The 21,104-nt window shown below is 36.4% G+C and overlaps 1 protein-coding gene across 1 annotated transcript in view; it reads left to right on the top strand.

The window, feature by feature from the left end:
- Positions 1–21,104, top strand: part of CNKSR2 (connector enhancer of kinase suppressor of Ras 2) — a 281,300-nt gene that overhangs the window by 199,776 nt on the left and 60,420 nt on the right. Inside the window, exons 14-17 of the mRNA XM_052663048.1 lie at positions 15,459–15,507; positions 15,913–16,085; positions 18,703–18,776; positions 19,073–19,144. Of these exons, the coding sequence (XP_052519008.1) occupies positions 15,459–15,507; positions 15,913–16,085; positions 18,703–18,776; positions 19,073–19,144 (368 nt within the window). The remainder of the gene's footprint in view (positions 1–15,458; positions 15,508–15,912; positions 16,086–18,702; positions 18,777–19,072; positions 19,145–21,104) is intronic.

Below are 21,104 nucleotides of genomic sequence, written 5' to 3'. Positions count from 1 at the left end.
AGAGGTTTCTGCTTACACTGTATAAAACAAATTATTTAAAGTCAGCCCGATCAGTTTCATGTTTGAACCGAACAGGGTCCGGTCCTCATTCTGCCAGTTCCTGGCTAGATAATGGCTGCCAGGAAGCAAAACACAAAATCTGGCTTAATTAGCAAGGCATCATGCAGAACAGGACACAGAAGAATTGAATTAAGAATTTATTAATTTTAAATTTATTAAATTTAAATCTTACTATCAATTCCTTGTTGCCTTTTAAAAATAAAACAAAACATAAATTCTGATGAGAGCCCCTTCACTTGGTTGCTGTGGTCAATAATTACAGACTATTTGGATACATACCTGTTTTTATCAGAGAGGTTAAAGAACCCCATTCTTTTTTATGTTGTAAGCCTATCTCTCCCAGCTTCATAGCCTGAGAAAATTTCCTCAAGTTTTGTTGGCAGTAGAAATTTTTGGTCCCATTATCACATTACCCATATTACCTCACCACCATAACTCATTTAATCAAGCATCTCAAGTTTAATGAAAGTCCAGGTAAAATCATTTTACCCCTAGAACTGTTTAAAGCCTCTTCTGATTAAAGGACCATAAAGTGAAAGTGAAGTCGCTCAGTCGTGTCCAGCTCTGTGATCCCATGGACTGTTGCCTATCAGGCTCCTCCGTCCATGGGATTTTCCAGGCAAGAGTGCTGGAGAGGATTGCCATTTCCTTCTCCAGGGGATCTTTCCAACCCAGGAATCGAACCCGGGTCTCCCACATTGCAGGCAGATGCTTTACTGTCTGAGCCACCAGGGACCCTAACCAATAATCAAATTATTTTCTTCACTCAACTTGTAAAATACATAACTTCCTTGATGGTTTCAGCACCCTCCAACTCTACAAAATTGTAGACCTAATCATTTGCTGTATATACCAAAATCTCATCCAAAGATTTCTCTTAATAGACTGCATATCTGAATCTCTTGGCCCAAGTCTTATGTGAGAATGAAGTTTAAGGCCCAATTGTTGACTACTGTTACGTTCTAGTTTCTTGAGGATAGCTTCCAAGAGCAGTGTTAAATTGTTTGCACCCTTCACATATTCATTTTTGGCTTTTGGCTCAGACAGCAACTGGCAGCAGGCCAAAGTGCATGAGCTCAACCTGGAGTCTTGGTTCTAAATGATATTGTTAAATCTGTTTCTTAGCATCTCTGCAGGTATCAGGTTAAGCCAAAACAGTATCCTAATAGACTTGAACCAAAAACAATCTGCAGTGTTGAGAAATGGATCTGTATTTCAATTCCTATTCTTTCTATGCAAATAATTTTAGATTAACTAGATGCAAACTTTCCTGAAATCTCAAATAGGAGAATAAGTTACCTTCTCGTGTTTTCTTTTATTATCGTAAATTCAAAGTGGCCTCAAGGACAATGGTTCTTGTATATAACCAGTTCCATGTAAAAGGGCCCAACATTAAAGACAAGAATTGTCTTTTTAAGATTCAGATGGCTAAGAATAATGCTCTATTTAAAAGAACATGAGCTGTTTGAACTTAGACATTTCTGAACCTCATTTTCTCATCAGAATAGAGAGGCTAATAATACTTAATTTGCTCAGCTATTACAGAAGTAAATCATATACTGTATATAAAGTTTATTCCACTGTGCTGGGCAGATAGTGACTATTCTTAACACCATGTAGAAAGGAAATGGGTTCATTTACATGGAAGGGGATTGCTTCCTGATGAACAAATCAGAAAGACTTCTAGGACCAGAACATCTGTCTTCATTGGGCATTTTAATGAATGTATCAGTTAGGGTTCAGTTGGGGAGGCAGAAGCATGAAGTGGCATGGAATAAAGGACTAGATCTTACTCAGTTGAGGAGCTGAGGTGAAGACACCTCAGCAGAGCCAGTGGTCATGAAGAGAATCTGGATGTAAAGCCAGGGAGAGCAAGATGAAGTAGAATTCATCAGCACAAACTGGAAGCCTGCCTCCAGCTTAATCAACGAAGCTGATGCCCTCTGCCATGGAGATTCACAGGTCCAGGATTTAGAGGACCTGAAGGAGTTGCTGGCCTGGCTACTGACCCAAACCAACAAGAGTGGCATATGTGTGCAATGTGGTAGTGACTGGCACCTTACGCTGACCTCCAGAGCAAGGCTGCTGCCTCACTTTTCCAAAACTCCCACAGATTTACATTGATTGACCCTAACTAACACCATACACGGAGAAGGCAATGGCACCCCACTTCAGTACTCTTGCCTGGAAAATCCCATGGATGGAGGAGCCTGGTGGGCTGCAGTCCATGGGGTCGCAAAAAGTTGGACACAACTCAGCGACTTCACTTTCACTTTTCACTTTTCATGCATTAGAGAAGGAAATGGCAACCCACTCCAGTGTTCTTGCCTGGAGAATCCCGGGGACAGGGGACCCTGGTGGGCTGCCATCTATGGGATTGGACAGAGTCAGACACAACTGAAGCGACTTAGCAGCAGCAGCAGCAGCACCATACAGGAAGAGGTAATCTGAGATACATAGTTCCAACTTTGCTCAGTTGACATAGCTCTTTTCAGTTTGTTGATAACCACCACACTGAGTTTTCCTTTTCTGTTGTTACCATAAGTATATACCGGGTAAAACCTGCTTTGAAATTTCTAGTGACAGTGTGTGTATCAGTTGTAAAGTGAAAAATTCTAAACAACCATAAATTTGGAGTGGATACAAGGTGTAGCCTACCTCTATGGAGGTATCATCCCCACAGCCTACTTATTTAATTTCCCAGAGCATATAGGAAACTATAACTTCAAAGTGTCTTTCATCTGTCTTCAATCAAAACAGTGACTGCTGTAAGTAATAATTAGGAAAAAATGCCTGATTTACTTAAAGAGGTTTCTACTTAATAAAACACATAAGGCAAGTCTTTAAAGAATTTCTTTGCATAATCTGTTTTAGGAAGAGTACCAGAAAGCCATGTCACTCTACCATGTTATTTTAGTCAATTGTTGAATCATCTTCACTTAATTGCATTTTCCATTATGTCCTCCATTTTTATCAGATGCCTGGTATAAGAAACAAGCATATGAAATTCACTTCTTTGTTTGCTAGTAAAATATCTTTGAGGGTATTATATTTTTCCTTTGTGTCTCTCTCGTATATATTTTATAATTGGATAAGGACTTTGACTCCCTGTAATTAAAAAACATATATAAAGTGTCCGATACAGTGTCTAGGACTTGGATAGTGCACATATATTCTTAGCGTCCTTCCTCTAACCATACTACCAAATGTCCTCAGCAGTGGGCTGAGAACAAGCCAAACCCTAATCTTGGTGCATTTGAGGCAACGAGTTCTGGAAAAGTGGCAGCAAACATCAGGCCCTGCAGAAATCTAATTTTTCATATCTGAGCTTGCATAAATTGCTTTCTTTCTCTTACTCAGTTTTCTCATTTACAAAATGAGCATAGCACTGGAAAGAGGACTATGGAAAATGCCATCTAAATTGACAGCATAATGATGATTTGATTCCTGTTGCAAACATTCGAGCTCTTTTTTCCTTTCTGTTAGATAAAGCCAGTTTTACTTTTTCAGTCTTAAAATCATGTCCTAGTAGGTGGTTTTGTATAGAAAAGAAGGCAGAGTGTGATTTATCTTGTTATTTTACTATAAAATAAATTGTGTATAGCAACTTTTGAAACTTTCTAAACTTAACTTTTATTTTTATCCAGTATTACCTTTGAGAAATTTTCTGGTAAGGAAAAGCAATCTCTGGATCAAGAAGACTGCAGCTAAACTAACAGATACAGAAACATTTTGAGTGAGTGTCTGGGAGAGCGCATCTATTCTCTAAGCAAAAATCTCAGAATAACAGCCTGATATAAACATCCTCATACCCGTAAAGGTATTTAGATAAAAGCTAGAATTCTTGGAACAAATTACACTGACATGGCAAGCATCCCATGGTAAGAAAACATGTACAATTTATCAGAGCAACAAATCTAAAAATAAAGGTAACCCCAAACCATTTAGTTTCAGATTCTTGTGGCTCAGCTGGTAAAGAATCTGTCTGCATTGTGGGAGACCTAGGTTTGATCCCTGGGTTGGGAAGATCCCCTGGTGAAGGGAAAGGCTACCCACTCCAATATTCTGGCCTGGAGAATTCCATGGACTGTGTAGTCCATGGGGTCACAAAGAGTCAGACATGACTGAATCACTTTCACTTTCATCCAGTCAATAACCAGAAATTTTTCCAATATTTACAGTTGTCATAAAATTGCTGACAAACTATGCCATAAACATTTATTTGAGAGTCTTAACTTTTTGTACATTCTTCATTAGAGGTGATTCATTTGTATTATTTTTCTCTCTCTTTTCTTTTGCAGATGGTTTATTTTTATGTCATTGAATAGCCTTCCGAAGGCAAATCTGTTTCTCTCAATTTTTTCTGATCATAAACATTTCTTTGTCACAAAATAAGGGCAAGCCTATCCTGATTTCCCTGACACATAAATGTTGACAGTTTGTCAAACAGAAGATTCAGGAGCAGGCACTGTCCTAGTTCTGCTTTTCACTTATTCAAAGTTTCTGCCTCTGTCCCATGTTGAACACATTAATCAAATACCCTACAATAGCTATATCTAATATGGCTGGAAATAAATGATTTTCATACATGGTGCAACTTCAGCATAAACCAAGTACCTTTCAGTTAATAACATTGTGTTAAGATTAACACTGATTACAGGTATATGTAATTAATTCCTGAAACATCAATAATTGGATGTACATTGGTAACTAGCCATTTTCTTCCTTCATTTGTAAGTCAGAATCATGTACAGTTAGTCCTTGTAAGATATCCTAAAAGCATCTGCTCCAGCTCTCTGATATTGCCGATGAAGAAATTGAGGTGAAGATTACTTTCAGTGACTTATCCACAACCATAGAGCTGGAATATGGAGAACTAGAAGTCAGGTCTCTTGATCTCTACCATAGTATTGTTCTCCTGGTGCTGTGCATTCCATTCTTGCTGAGACAGCACCCTTCAAAGTGTATCACTCCAGCTGGTGTATTGAGAATAGGCTGCAGGGGCTGTGTGTAGTGTGGAAGCATGAAAACAGTCTAGTCAGTTGACTAGGATTTAGTCAATTCAGGTGAGAAATGATAGGGGCGTGGCCCTGGGTGCTAACTGGAAGAAGTGAGAAGGCCTTGGACTATGGATATGTTTTGAAGGGAGAGTGGATGTGCTGACAGATCGCGTATGAGATGTCATAACTCATACCCTCACTTTCCACACACATAGGTAGTGTTTGATTCATGCTTCCATGCTTTCAATAGAAGATTATATGTCAGGTCCAGTGTTAGGAGTTGAGTAGAGAGTGGCAAGCTAAGCAGATGGTTTCTGCCTTTATAGAAACTAATGTAGTAGTTAAAAACTGCATTTTGAGAAATTGAACCAAGTAATTTTAAGGCATAATAATCAGCAATGTATCAAGTGAAAAATTGCATAACACAATGAATCAGCTCCAAGAGATTTCTCCTGTGTAAAGAATTTAGTGGAGAGGCAGGCTTGCCTTATTTGGATCACTGATTTCCTCATCAGTATTGACATAGGGTTTTTTAATTGCATTGAGTTCAATTAACACTGTTAATATGTTTGGAATAAAATATGAATGCAGTCTCATCCTTGTCTAACTTGGCTGAGCCTTATTACCTTTCTGTACCTTATTTTCTATCTCATTTGCAAAATTAAAATGTTAACATGAGCCTTCCTCTCATGAAAATATGATTAATGGTTACCTCCCCCAAACAGCTGCAAATCTTTTTTTTTAAATCCCACAGAGCAGTATAACTTGTTAATTCAAAGAAAATCGACAAAAGCATGAGAATCAGAGATTGGTAGGGTGTTAGACTGGTAAGATTGCTAAGACTAGTAAAGTCTTAGACTGGTAAGATTGGTAAATTTAGAGATGAGCTTCTCTGGTGGCTCAGACAGTAAAGAATCCGCCGGCAATGTGAGATACCTGGGTTCTATCCCTGGATTGGGAAGATCCCTTGGAGAAGGGCATGGCAACCCACTCCAGTATTCTTGCCTGAAGAATCCCATGGACAGAGGAGCCTGGCAGGCTGCAGTCTATTGGATCGCAAAGAGTCGGACACAACTGAGTGACTAAGCACACAAGATGTTACCTGTTTAAATTATCTCCATGAATATAAAAGTATAACCCTAGTATCTTTCTGTTTTACAGAGTCTTTCCAAATAACAATGCACTTATATCACATGTTATGGGAGGTTTTCATAAATAAATATCTTTGTGTCGGATGCAGAAAGCAGTTCTTTTCTCTAAAATGGTTACCATGACTACACAATACTTGCCTGAGAGGCGATATTGCATGGAGTGGTTAGAACGGGTTTGTGAATAGGTAGACCTGGGTTTGAATGTTGACTCTGCCACTACCTGTGTGCTCCTGAATAAGCTATCTACTTTCAGTTTTCTCCTCTTTGAAATGGCATTAATGATCACCACTGAGCAAATGTGTTATAAACCTTAAGGTTGATAACTGATACAAGGTCCCTAGTGCTGTACCTCACACGTGTCATTCAGTCAGTTCAGTCGCTCCGTCTCACACATGAGCCCTCAGTAAATCATAATTATTTAGATCCAAGAATGACAGTTCCTGTTTCCCAAGGGTGGTGACTTTTGTTACTCTTCCTAACCAGTCATTATTCTTCACTCTCCTTCCCATCTTACCACTTACTGCTTGGTAGGAAAAGGAAAATCGCCTTATAAAATCTTGTGTAAGTTTCAGTTACCTACTTCCTTCTGAATCTAATGTGCATGGTATTCTTTTGATGAAACATTGACTCTACCCTTCCTAATGAATTTGACCTTCTCTAAATTCCCCCCAGTCACTGCCTTTTTGTTCTTATTTGACTCATAATTTATTAGCATGCTTATTATTTTTTAAAGCACACTTATTTGTAAGTATATGTAGAGCCATTTTCAGTCAATATAAAGTCAGGTTAACTTTACTGACAGAATCCAGAGCAAGCTCACCCCACTGTCTTCAGAGAACCAGTGTGCATGCAGTATCTTGTCCCCACCCCGTTCAGCACAGAGTTTCTCTCCTGTACCACAATGGGCAACAAGCTTGTTCAATTCTATGCTGTTATTTCATGTAAATTGAAGATTTCTTAATATAATATTTACTCTCATTACCTTCTTATCACACTCATATTTAGACTTTTTCTGCTGACATACAATAATGGGAAAGTAAGGGAAAATACATTTCTCCGTGAAACATTTAAATCTCAAAGCCTTTTGTTTATTAAAAAATATTAAATATGTGGAGATAGTTATCAGTTGTCCCAAGAGTTTCAAATTGCTAAGCACCTTACGTATAAGAAATAAGCTTTTGGTTTGACTGGAGAAATCTTGGAACTTTGCAGAAAATTACAGTAAGAGGAAGTTGCTATATTGCAACAAGAGAGTATTTTGATTGCAAATTTTTCCATAAGTGTGGCAATTTGCAACTTGAGAAGAATTTAATAGTAGCTGAGCTTTCAAATGTAACACAGAAACTGTCATTTTCTTCCACAATTAAAATAAGTGCTTCTGAAAGTTTCAGGATAAGAATGACCCAAATTACCCTCCCCCACATTTCCTCATCGAGAATAGGGGAGAATGGGGAGAATGTTTGAACAGAACATCTGTGGACAAAATGAAAGACAAATGGTCTTTTCAGGCAAATGTCTGAAAAAGCAATCTTTTATAGCCAAATAGAATACTGTTGCATGCATCGCCATGGTTAAGAAGAGGATCAACAATGCTTTCATAATGGCCTTTTATTTTAGCGCATTCTATTTTTATGAGTTGAATTGTGATTTCAACACATCCATTCATAATTCATCATATAATTTTATGCATAAATATCTTTTGACACATTAAGGCACTTTTGCCGGCCACATCTTGAATTCAAATTTAATTCAAACTAAGTGCATTAAGACAGATCTCATTTCCAGTAATGTTTTGAAAGACTGGATAAAAAAAAAACTTTTTTATTTAACAAGAGGAACAGTCTACTAAAGAACAGAACTTTCAGTAATATGCTGTACATGGATTACTGGAGAAAAGACACCTGGCTTACTTATTTCCTGCTGAAGGACTTCAGGTTAAAAAGCAATCAATTAAGACTACATCCTGTGTTCTTTGCTGGTGGTCTGTTCAACTTTTATGCACTCAATCAATATTTATTTAGTACTAAATAATCCCTGTTTTAGTCAAAGGATAAAACAATGCATAAAATAGAATTTTTCTTTCATGTAGCTTATATTTGGAGGGAGGGCTGAGTAATTAACAAGAAATATAAGTATTTTTGGTAATGCTAAGTTCTAAGGAGAGAAATAAAGCAGGGAAGGAAAACAAGAAGTGTTGAGGGCAATAATGGAAACCATTTTCTTTTTTTTTTTTGGAAACCATTTTCTATAGGGAAGCCTGGGAAGAATGATCTAAAGGAGGTTGAGGAGTAAGCCATAACAGTATTGTTACCAAACCCAGGTTTGGCTGCTTGCTGCTCATAAGCCAATAATTCGAGAGGCAAGTGTCAGTAGAAAGGAAAGGTGCTTTAATCAGAAAAGCCAGCAGTCTGGGGAAAATGTGGGCATGTGTCCAGACACCAACTCCAAAGATTCTGCTCAGCCATGACAGTTTTTAAAGGGGCATAAAATGGGGGTGGTAAAACTCAACATTTAGAAAACTAAGGTCATGGCATCTGGTCCCATCACTTCATGGCAAACCAATGGGGAGACAATGGAAATAGTGACAGACTTTATTTTCTGGGGCTCCAAAATCACTGCAGATGGTGACTGCAGCCATGAAATTAAAAGATGCTTGCTCCTTGGAAGAAAAGTTAATGACCAACCTAGATAGCATATTAAAAAGCAGAGATATTACTTTGCCAGCAAAGGTCCATCTAGTCAAAGCTATGGTTTTTCCAGTAGTCATGTATGGATGTGAGAGTTGGACTATAAAGAAAGCTGAGTGCTGAAGAATTGATGCTTTTGAACTGTGGTGTTGGAGAAGACTCTTGAGAGTCCCTTGGACTGCAAGGAGATCCAACCAGTCCATCCTAAAGGAGATCAGTCCTGAATATTCATTGGAAGGACTGCTGCTGAATCTGAAACTCCAGTACTTTGGCCACCTGATGCAAAGAGCTGACTCATTTGAAAAGACCCTGATGCTGAGAAAGATTGAAGACGGGAGAAGGGCACAACAGAGGATGAGATGGTTGGATCACCAACTCAGTGGACATGAGTTTGAGTAAACTCTGGAAGTTTGTGATGTACAGGGAGGCCTGGCATGCTGCAGTCCATGGCTTTGCAGAGTCGGACACAACTGAGTGATTGAACTGAACTGAAATGGGGATCAAGAATCTTATTGAATCATTGAGGCAGGAAGTTGGATTCTGCATCATCCTCCATTGCATGCAGACTGGCTGACTCTTCCAGATGTTCTCTTGCCTGCATGATCTGCCTCAGGATTGCTAAGACAGCTGTTGAGAGTAGAGAGCTAGTCATTTTTTAACTGTTTAATTCTTCATTCTTTTCTCTTTTTATCTAGGAAAAAAAATCAACAGTTTAGAGAAGGCATGGTGTGCATTCAGAAGAGCATAATCAGGAATTAGTTTCAATTGCTTACTGGTCTCATTTTTTTAAATAGATTCTTTTAAGGCTAGTGGGGAACAGAAATGGGCAACCAGAAAGGGGGCAAAAGAGCTACTTTCGATATCTGAACAAACATTTCAGACAGAGGGAACAGCAGGGGTATAGACCCTAAGGTGGGACTCTATTCCACACAATCCAGAAACAGCAAGTGTGGCTGGAGCAAAATAATAAGGGTCAGGAAGCAAAGGGAACAGCCCAGGTCATAGAGGGCCTCCAGGGTCAGTGGAAGAATTTGAGTATTTATTCAAAGTGAGGTGAGAAGCCATTGGAGAGTTTTCATGATCAAATCATATTTTAACGGGATCACTCTGCCTCTTATGTTAAAAACAGAAGAGGTGAGGACAGAGGAAGGGTGAACAATGAGATATTTCAGTAATCCAGGTGAGGGGTGATGGTGGCTTCTACCAAGGTGATAGTAATAGAGACAGTAAGAAACAGTCTCATTTTAATCATATTTTGAGTGCAGAGCTGATATAACTTACTGGTGGATTGATTATGGGCTGTAAGAGAAAGGAAAGAGTTAACACTGACTCTAATCTTCAGGGTTTGCACAGTTGTGAGGAGAAATGGAATTGCCATTTACTAAGGTATAGAAGACTAGAAGAGGAGCAGAATTGGTTGATGGGTGGTGGGTATGAGAAGCTCAGTTTTGAACACATTGAATCTGTTGAGTTAGGCAGCCTGTAGCTCAGTCAAGAAGTCCCCATTGATTATATAAATTCATAAGTTGCTGAAGATCAGAGTTTGTAAACACTCTTAGGTAGAAAGTTCAAAGAACTTTCACCTAAATGCTCAGTACAATAAACATAAAGTGCAAGTGATGGTGTTAGAAAGATTTTATTGAACGATGATTCAGGAAATAATATAAAAATATTTTTTAAGAGAAAGGACCTTCATAAATGTTTATAGAAGGAATCTATTTTTGGTGGTCAGTAAGCATTATGAGCTCATACTTTAAATTCTCACACACAACTACCCCAAACATAAAAAGATAAGTCATGGTCAAAAATGATATCTAGTCACCAGGGACTAGAAGAAAACAAAATTGCACAACAATAAATGGGAACTAAAGCCATATACCTGTTAGGCTCTGAGTCCAGGAAGGGCTAGAGATGACTAGAAGTCTACTCTAATGGGTATGAGAGAACAAATGGACCCCAGCCATGTCAGGAAACTGACTCATGGGGTGAAACCAGCTGGGAGGGCAAACAGAGCTTCTTCACCCATGAGTATAAGAAGGTTGAAGAAAGATACAGCCATTGACCAGAGCAATGACTTGTTAAAGGTGATTCTTTCCTTAATAGATGGAAATTTTGGGAAATCCAGAAAGCCCTTAAAATTTGAAGTAATAACAAGATGACGAAGAACACTGGACGTTCAGAAGTGCTAGCACCAACTAGTCATCCTGGATATGTAAAATATAGTCAGTGAAATAAGCACTCTATAGGTAAAATAAACTTTATACAGGTGTGTAAAATCAGAGAATTAGAAAATTGAAAAACAATAAAGTCACCTAAAAAGCATTGAGGAAATATGAAAGGATAGCAGTATTAAAGATAGATGATAAATTGAGAGATACCAACATACATCTAGAGACAAAAAAGAGTAGTAAAGAAGGCCATTTGGAGAGAGAATGCCTAACAATTTTCAGGATTGCAGAAATAATACCTTCATGTGCAACACAATGAATTTGAAATGGGGTTCATTAATATCATTTGTAACCTAGGCACATCAGAGAGCAATTGCAGAATATCAAGGATAAAGAGGAAAATATTTTAAAACTTAACAGAGAGACTAAAGACAAATTATAATGAATGAGAGCAGCTACAGATGTTTTAAGGGCAGTGATGCTAAAAGAAAATAAAGTGATATATTCAGATTGCAAAGGGAAAATTATTTTCAACTCAGAATTCTGTACCCATCTAAGTATTATTTAAGAGTGAAGGGTTTTTATATTTTCAAACACAAATATCTAGAAGTGTTTGCTACTCACAGACTGCTATGAAAGAACTTCTAAAGAGCATGCTTATTAAACATGAACCTGGAAGAAGGATGATCTGAAACTATTAAGAAAAATACAGAAATAAAGTATATTACAAATTTTCTCTATTATGAGAAAAACATTTATCATGAAAGCAAAGATTCCAAGCCCCTTGTTTTTCTACATTGGTCATAACACTTTATATGATTTGCTGTGTTATCCATTGTAGTCATGTGTCTGTTCTTAGTGTCCTTCTTTTATTAAATATTTCATGATATTGTCAGAAACTGGGAATGTGATATCAAATACCTGTCAGAATGAATAATTCCATCTTTTTTCCTAAGAAAGACTACACAGGATTGTAAATTTGCACCTCAGGGTATTTAATCATACCTGCTGATAACATGAGGAAACCTTCACTATCAGGAGCTTATTTATGTGTGTGAATATTGAACAGTTTCTGATGTAAGTTTTTAAGTAATCTTTTGAAAATGAGTCTATTTCAAGATCCCAAATCACCCACATGTCCAGTGATTGACTAGGCCAGAAGACTCTGTGTTCTATCCACAGCTAAGACTGTATTACAGTGATGCAGCAAGGGTCTCCAGCCAGATTGGTATGGAAAAAAGAGACCGTGGAATCCCTAGAAATCCACCTGCAGGCTTCCTGTGCTCTCTCCTCATGATAGATCATGCAGAGTACACTTCACTTAGCAGCAAAAATGCAGTCACACGTGTGTAGTGTCTCTGCCCAGGGGAGCCTATTAAAGACTCAGTACCCATGGACTTTATTGAATTGGTTACATAGGCATCCTCTGCCTAGCAGCTACTTTTCCTTTCCTGAAATTAAAGCAAGTGTTTAGTCCCCAGGTGGGCAAAGTAGTCTTATTGCTTAGGGAAGCTGCATGTCAATACAGAGAATTGTTTTACAAGCCAAGTTCCCAGATGTCAGCGGAGGGCCAGCCTTGCAAGCAGGCTCTTCTAAGATAGCAGCCTCAGGCCTGCTATATTAACTCTTTTCTACACAAGGGACCTATTTCCTTAACTGTAGTTTTCATTGTTTTTTTTTCCATTACTTTCAAAAGAATATAGTTCAATTAACTTTCATTTTAGAAAATATCACGTCACTTGGAAAAATAATAAAGTCTCTTTTAAGGGAATGTCGTTGTAGTATTTACAATATTTTAAAAAGGTAGCTAAAGCTTTGCTTCTTTGAATGATGGATAAATCTGTATTGTGTGCCTTGGAGTTCTTAGTTACAACAATATGTATGTTGATTATACTCTGCACTCATGATAATGATAAGTATGAGAATATATTTCTATAGGGAAAGAAAAGATAATCTTGTTGAAAAAGAAAACCTAGAGAGCATAAACGGAGAAGGCAATGGCACCCCACTCCAGTATTCTTGCCTGGAATAGCCTATGGACAGAGGAGCCTGATAGGCTGCAATCCACAGGGTCGCTAAGAGTCGGATACGACTGAGCGACTTCCCTTTCACTTTTCACTTTCATGCATTGGAGAAGGCAGTGGCACCCCACTCCAGTATTCTTGCCTGGAAAAGCCTATGGACAGAGGAGCCTGGTAGGCTGCAATCCACGGGGTCGCTAAGAGTCGGATACGACTGAGTGACTTCACTTTCACTTTTCACTTTCATGCATTGGAAAAGGAAATGGCAACCCACTCCAGTGTTCTTGTCTGGAGAATCCCAGGGACGGGGGAGCCTGGTGGGCTGCCGTCTATGGGGTCGCACAAAGTCGGACACGACTGAAGTGACTTAGCAGAGGCAGCAGAGAGCATAAAATATGTTTTGTGTAGATTTTAAACTAGACCTTCAGGTTCTAAGAAGTAATGTGTAAAAAGCATAGGAAGTACATTCTATAACTCAGTTCTTTAAAGCTGTCTGTTATCCATGTAGCTTCCTAAAAAACAAACCACCCCCATCTTTGTCATTCTTAAAAATAATGAGCTGTTAAATTATAATGATTACTTGTGGTAGCACTAAATGAAAAAAAAACCTAATCAGTAATTTTACAGCCAAACAATTTAGGGAAAATAACTATATGTAAATTAACTATACTTAAACATACTAGCCTGAGTTATTATTTGAGTTATTATTCTGAAGCCAAGTGCACTCAAGAAAATTAGCATAACATGATGGGTTTTATCTTTTATGCTTTCTCTCTAAAATTAATTGTGAAATTCTATAGCCATGGATCCTGCAACTGATTTATACACACACATCCCATGTACATATTGGGTGGTTATTTCTGGGTTACACTGAATGTCAGCAAATTATTTGATCCTTATCTTTAGGACTAATATCCATCCATAATATTATATTCCTAAGAATTATGTAAACCATATACAAATTGTGAAAATTATTATAGTCTATGGGGTCACAAAAGAGTTGAAGATGACTTAACAATTAAACAAGAATATTATTTTATAAGCAAAGATATTAAATAAAGTATGTCACATAATATGAATTTAATGTATAAACCCAAGGGCAGCAGATTTTACGCAGACAAAATCCAGTTGTTCCTTACACATATACCTTGGTAAAGAAAAAGAAGAATCTGTTACCTAAAATTTGTTTTGAGGGATTATCTGTGAATTAAAATTATGTATACTGTTCTCTCTACCCTAACTAGCTAGTCATATGAATTTAACCTTATTTAGACTAGTGAACAATCTAGTTTAGTAGACTGACTAGAACCAGTGATTTATAGTCATTAATTGAAAGCTAAACCAGTTGTGGGTTTCTCTGTTAAGACATTATGCTCTTCTGGTCCTTAGCGTGGAATAGACTGATAGGTGGGTTTAATGGATGGTTGTTTAGCTAAGCATGTATGATGCAGGAAGTATAGCTCCAGGGAATGGTTATAAAGATGTTCTGTGGAAATCAAGTAGAATAAGAGAAATAAAGGCACAAAAGAGTGGTAATGTCAATAAATTGGATACTTGAGTGGAGATTTTCTTTTAAAAAATTGCTGGGTTGGAGGTAGTGTACTATGTAGAATGGAGATAATAGAGGCAGTTGTTTGAGTGTGCTTAAGAATAACAAACATAGGGTCATGGGGGTGGACAGCTGGAGAATGGAGAAGTAAAGAATACTGGAGCCAAGGGACTGAGGAGCCAATGTACTGACATCACCTACATGAAGATTAGTTCTGTGTAATAGAGGCAAAAGGAGGTGTGAGAAGAAAATATTGATTCAAGTACTGAAATACTAGGTGGGCCAAAAAGTTTATTTAAGTTTTCTTTGAGCAGTTACAGAAAAACCCAGATGAACTTTTCGGCCACCCCAATATTTAACACCTGGGACTATTGCCTAGGAGATCAGTAGCTAGTGGTGGCTTATGGAATAGAATGAACTTCAAAGGGACAAGTGATAGTTATATTTGCTTGACTCCTTCGTAAAATTTTGTGAAAATCCAGTGAGACATTGCTTGAGAAGGCACTCTAAACCCCTAAAAAAGGTACACAGCAGTACTCTGCATGTTTAAGAGCCGTGAGCTTCACCACTGCTTTGTGTCCCTATTTCTCTGCCTACAGAGTAAGGACAAAGATAATATTATTCTCTCCTGCTTCATAAGAGATAAAGTTTAGTGGCATGATATATATGAATTTGTTTTGAGTCTTTGGAAAAAGAAAGTACTGTCATTCACTGGGGTTCAGAGTCATTGTTCCATTCAGCTTTTCAGTGTTTTCTGCGACTGTTGGTACTTCAGTGGCACCCTGTGTATCAAATAACATTCTTCCCCATCTTTGATTTCAGACATTTCAGCAGTCTTCTCTGCAGCACAAATCAAAGAAGAAAAATAAAGGTAAGAAAAGTAAATGAAACAGCTGCTTAGTCTGCACTGGAACAATCACCAGCCCACTCCACCCATCCTCTCTTGCTTGAGCCCAGTGTGGTGTGGAAGAGAACCATCCCCTAGCATAAGAGCTACAAAGATCAGCTTCTCCTTCAGGTCAATTATGGTACAAGGTACCCTTTACAAGTGGTCCCAACACGTTTTCAGACTGGTACCACGCATTTCAGATTAAATTTTATGTCCATGTAGATGAAAAGGTATTAAAATTTTCCAGTTTTTTTATTTTAATACAATGAGAAAATAAATATTTTTAAGGTTTAATATCCAGACTTATTTTTATGATCTATAGATTAATCTACCTTTTATGATCTATAGATTAACTTAAAGAGCACATTTACCCACTATTGTTTTTAGGTCCTATAGCTGGCAAGAGCAAAAGACGAATTTCTTGCAAAGATCTTGGCCGTGGTGACTGTGAGGGCTGGCTTTGGAAAAAGAAAGATGCGAAGAGTTATTTTTCACAGAAATGGAAGAAATACTGGTTTGTCCTAAAGGATGCATCCCTCTATTGGTATATTAATGAGGAGGTAAGACAAGCACATTTTGTTTTCTTATTCATTTTGTTTTTAACCAAAAGAATCACTGTTTTAAGATTTATGTTTTAAAATATAATCAACTTAAGGCTAATTCACGAGACTTCTAGTAATTTTTCAGTCTGCCTTCTTAGAATGGTTGCATTGTGGGGTTCTGTGAAGGCAGTTGTTTCAATTACTCTAATGAAACAACATGTCTGAAACATAGGTAATAGATAGTAAAATTATGTATATCTAGTTAAAAATATGAAGCTAATTCAAGCAATAGCTTACTTAAAAGGATTATATATAGAGAGAGAAATTTGATAAAGGTTTTTAAATGTCTTGCTTTTGTTCAACGTTTTACATTTGTTTCTGTTTGCTTTTTTGAAAGGAAGTCTTTTATAGTAAGTTAATTAATATCTGCATTTGTTTCACTTTTTCTTAAAGAATAAATGAACTAGTAGACTAGCTTTAAAAATCTGCAAGTATTCATTTCATTTGACCCAATAGGGGAAGGAAGGGAAGAGTATATAACAAATGCAAATTGTTCTTATGATTTCCTGTTTCATTTGTGGTAATTAGATTTATATTCAGAGTAATTATATAACCTGTCAAATATCACAACATATATACAGTATACCTTATTTTTTTATATTCTCTTAACTCTACATTTGCTTCCATTGCCATAGCCATCTATCAGTTCACTTTAAGTTTTTATTTATTTCTTTATTTTTGGCCACACTGCGTGGCATGTGGGATTGAACCCATGCTCCCTGCATTGGAAGGTGGCATCTTAACCACTGGACTGCCAGTGAAGTCCTCAAGTTTGTTTGTTTGTTTTTTTTTAATATAAATTTATTTATTTTTAAACAAAAATTTCTTTTGTTAACTTGTTTTTTCATTTAAAAAATATACATGGTTTTAAATAGTGTGCTGGCTAAGTCCTTTTTTATGTCAATGAAATAGTATAAAAACATAGCTTCTTTATGTTTCTCTTTATTTTAGATCACTTGTAGATTGTCTACTGACCACTATTATTTTTTCAGTATAATGAGGAGATCATAACAACCCCAAAAGTTTTTAAAATTTTTCAAAATTTTAAATTTTAACATTAAAAACATCAAGGGTAACATAAGAAAAATCAAAATTAAGAAAGAGATTTGAGACTATTGTATTTACCCCAGGATTGGAAGAAAATAAAAATGGACTTCCCTGGTGGCTCAGAGGGTAAAGCATCTACCTGCAATGTGGGAGATCTGAGTTCAATCCCTGGGCTGGGAAGATCCCCTGGAGAAGGAAATGGCAACCCACTCCAGTATTCTTGCCTGGAGAATCCCATGGACAGAGCAGCCTGGTAGGCTACAGTCCACGGGGTCACAAAGAGTCAGAGACAACTGAGCGACTTCACTTCACCTCTTCTTCATTGAAAAATATTAGAAGTTACAATACTACTTTTGTATATAACACACATTTTAGTCACTATCATTAGCATCAAATTTTACTAAGTTTTACATATAAACATACATACACACACTAAAAGAATTGAGAATCTCTATTCTTTTTCTTTGAGATAGCAGGTGGGAAATGTGTAATGTCTTCTGAACTTGATATATAAGAAGCCATGAACTGGTATAGCACACATCAGTGTTTGGGAGTAAATGTCTGAGAATTGGCTTATGTACATGAAAGAAACAACAATGATTAAAGGGTTTAGCCAAAAATACTTGGTTGGTTTATTTAATCACTAAGTCGTGTCCGACTCATGTGACCCCATAGACGGTAGCCTGCCAGGCTCCTCTGTCCATGGATTCTCCAGGCAAGAATACTGGAGTGGGTTGCCATTCCCTTCTCCAGGGGATCTTCCCAACCCAAGAATCCAACATGGGTCTCCTGCATTGCAGGTAGATTCTTTACCAAATGAGCAATGAGGGAAGCTTAGACTAGTTGAAACAACTTATATCTAACATGAAATTTTAGATAATTCTCCTATCTTATATTTCTATCCCACATTAGACAGGGAGGGATTTTATGGATTTCATTCAATTTTCCAAGTGAAAAATAACATTTTATATATATATATATGTATAGCATGTAAACCAAGTCAGATATTTGAAAATCAACTTGACCTATCCAGTTGTAAAATGTAGAGTACACAAAATAATTATTTAATTTGAGTTTGATAAGAGATTCTTTTGGAAGCAGAAAAGGAACTGAATTAATAGATATCCCTATATTTTACATCTGGACATTTAAAATGGGAGGAAATTTAATTGTAAATGTGGACTGAAGTTATTTTATATGTTATAAAAGTCAATATACTTTCTGGGAAGAATACTTAGAAAACAGGTTTTACCTTGAGAATTAAATTATTTTTTCTATCTTTATTTTAATATAGAAAGAATTTTTAAACATTCTATATGTATATTTTAATATTTACTATTCTAAATGTTCAAAATATACATTCAGTTTAATGGACTATAACAGGTAAGAGTGAAATTCTAATCTCTCAAATGTCTAAGGGATTAAATGAACTGTTTTATTAGTATAGATATTTGAAACATAGTTATATAGTAGCATCAGCTTTAAACGCTTGTATATAATACCCTAAACAAGAGTGTTGCCTCTTCAGGATGAAAAAGCAGAAGGATTCATCAGCCTGCCTGAATTTAAAATTGATAGAGCCAGTGAATGCCGCAAGAAATAGTAAGTTGACTTTATTTGGGCCAAGGGAGAGAAAGGAAGGTTTTTCTGGGTTTTTGTTTTGATTTTTAATTTCTAGCTTTTAAATTATAGATTGCTTGGCTAATGCTTTCAAATTGAGGTAATAAGAAAGCAGTTTTGTGGGCAGAAAATTGAATTTTTAACTGATTTCTGTCATCATGGTAGAAGCATTATATATTTGTACTCAGGTTAGATTTGAGGCAATTTTATCCATAAAAATTATCTGGTTCTAACTTATTTCCCAGTCTGAAATGAATGTACTCTGTTTCCTTTTGCAGTGCATTCAAAGCCTGTCATCCTAAAATCAAAAGCTTTTATTTTGCTGCTGAGCATCTTGATGATATGAACAGGTAAAGTGTTACTTATATTTCAAAATACTTAGAAAGTCTGTTAGGCTTAGAATTCTCAGTTTTCCCCATTAATGCTTAAAGAAAAATATCACTGAAGTTTCTAGATCAGATTTAAAATAAAATGGACCCAGCCATAACTCCATACCTAATTTTAAAGAATAGCATTTTAAAAAGTCAAAATAAACTCACAGACTTTTTAAGTTTACCACAAATGTTCCAAAATCCATATATAGGCCAAATATATATATATAAAGGCAAAAAAAATACCCACTGCAAGAAAAAAAAATTTAAGTCCATTTCAGGAATATGTCTCCAAATTTATTCCCAAGTGAGGGAAATAAAGATCCCCACAAAAAAAGCTGACTTTTCCAAGTGCAGAGTATTTATGACAGAATATCCATCTCAATAATTCAAGCCTAAGCTTAGTTGGTATATCTTTCTGTCACTTTTCTTCTATTGCTGGACAGGATTGTGCAACCAAGTGATTAGATGGCACATGGTTATGCGATGCCTCTGGGAAAATCTGTATATATATATATATATATATATATATATATATATATATATATATATATTTATATTTATCATCTACAACATACAGCTTCTTGTTTCCATTTTGGCTCTTATGAGTTTGATCCTTTCTTCCTTTTTCTTTCCTTTCCCCTTTCCTTTTTCTAGATATGTAGAAATTATGTTTAAGATTCAAAATATTTCCTTTTATAGGTCTTCAGCAGGCAGTGCATGTTACATATATAATGTGCCAACACATTATACAGAGATACAGAATAGGGAGATACAGAATAGCATAGTGGTTTAGAGTATGAACTTTGGAACCAGGCTGTCCAAATTCCAGCTATCCCACTTACTAGCTGTATGACCATGGATGTAGAACTTAACCTCTCTATGTCAGATATTAAGCTCTTTTAAAAAGTGGCGATAATAACCATCTTCATCCATAGAACTTTTATGAGGAGCAAATAAGCACACATGAAAGGCTTAGAATAGTGCCTGCTAAATTTTAAGTGCTATATAAATGTTTCCTTTCAGTATATATTCCTTTTATTGGGTTAGCCAAAAAGTTCATTGGGGTTTTCCATACAATGTGACCAAAAACCCCAATGAACTTTTTGGCCAACACAATATATACTTTGGGCTTTTACACCATATACCCTTCTTTGTATATCTCTAAGGAATTTGTGTTCAGATATTTTTAAGCACAAAACTACATCTTCATAAATGTGTTTGAATGCACTCAATGAACACTTAATATGCTGTCATAAATAATCTTGTTCTTTGACACTTTGGAATATAGGCACGATTTTTCCAAAGCAAGGATATGAATATAAGGAAAGGGCAAAGAAAGGTGTTGAAAAACTTGATAAACCCTTTTTATAATTAATAGGAAAATTGAGCCTTTCTTTTTTGAAGTTATTAACAATGTTATGTTAGTTTCTGGTGTACAGTGAAGTGATTCATTTTCACATATTGGATTGGCCAAAAAGTTTGTTCAGGGTTTTCCATAACATCTTACAGAAAAATCCATGGTTTGCAGATATTTTCTCACATTCCTTACATTGTCTTTTTGTTTTGTTTATGACTTCCTTTGCTGTGTAAAAGCTTATAAGTTTGGTTAGGTCCTATTTGTTTATTTTTGCTTTTATTTCTACTGCCTTGGGAAACTGACCTAAGAAAATACTGCTATAGTTTATGTCAGATAATGTTTTGCCTATGTTCTTTTCTAAGAGTTTTATGGTGTTATGTCTTATGTATGTCTTTAAGCCATTTTGAGTTTGAGTTTATTTTTGGGTATGGTGAGAAGTTATGTTCTTACTTCATTGGTATGTAGGAGTCTGTCCAGCTTTCCCAACATCACTTGCTTGAAGAGACTATCTGTTCTCCATTGTGTATTCCTGTGTCCTTTGTTAAAGATTAATTAAGCGTAGATGTATGGATTTATTTC

Source organism: Budorcas taxicolor, chromosome X, assembly GCF_023091745.1.
Source record: "Budorcas taxicolor isolate Tak-1 chromosome X, Takin1.1, whole genome shotgun sequence".
Classification (NCBI taxonomy): domain Eukaryota; kingdom Metazoa; phylum Chordata; class Mammalia; order Artiodactyla; family Bovidae; genus Budorcas; species Budorcas taxicolor.
The sequence above is the reverse complement of the archived record's forward strand: the minus strand, read 5'-3'. Positions and strand labels throughout refer to the sequence as shown.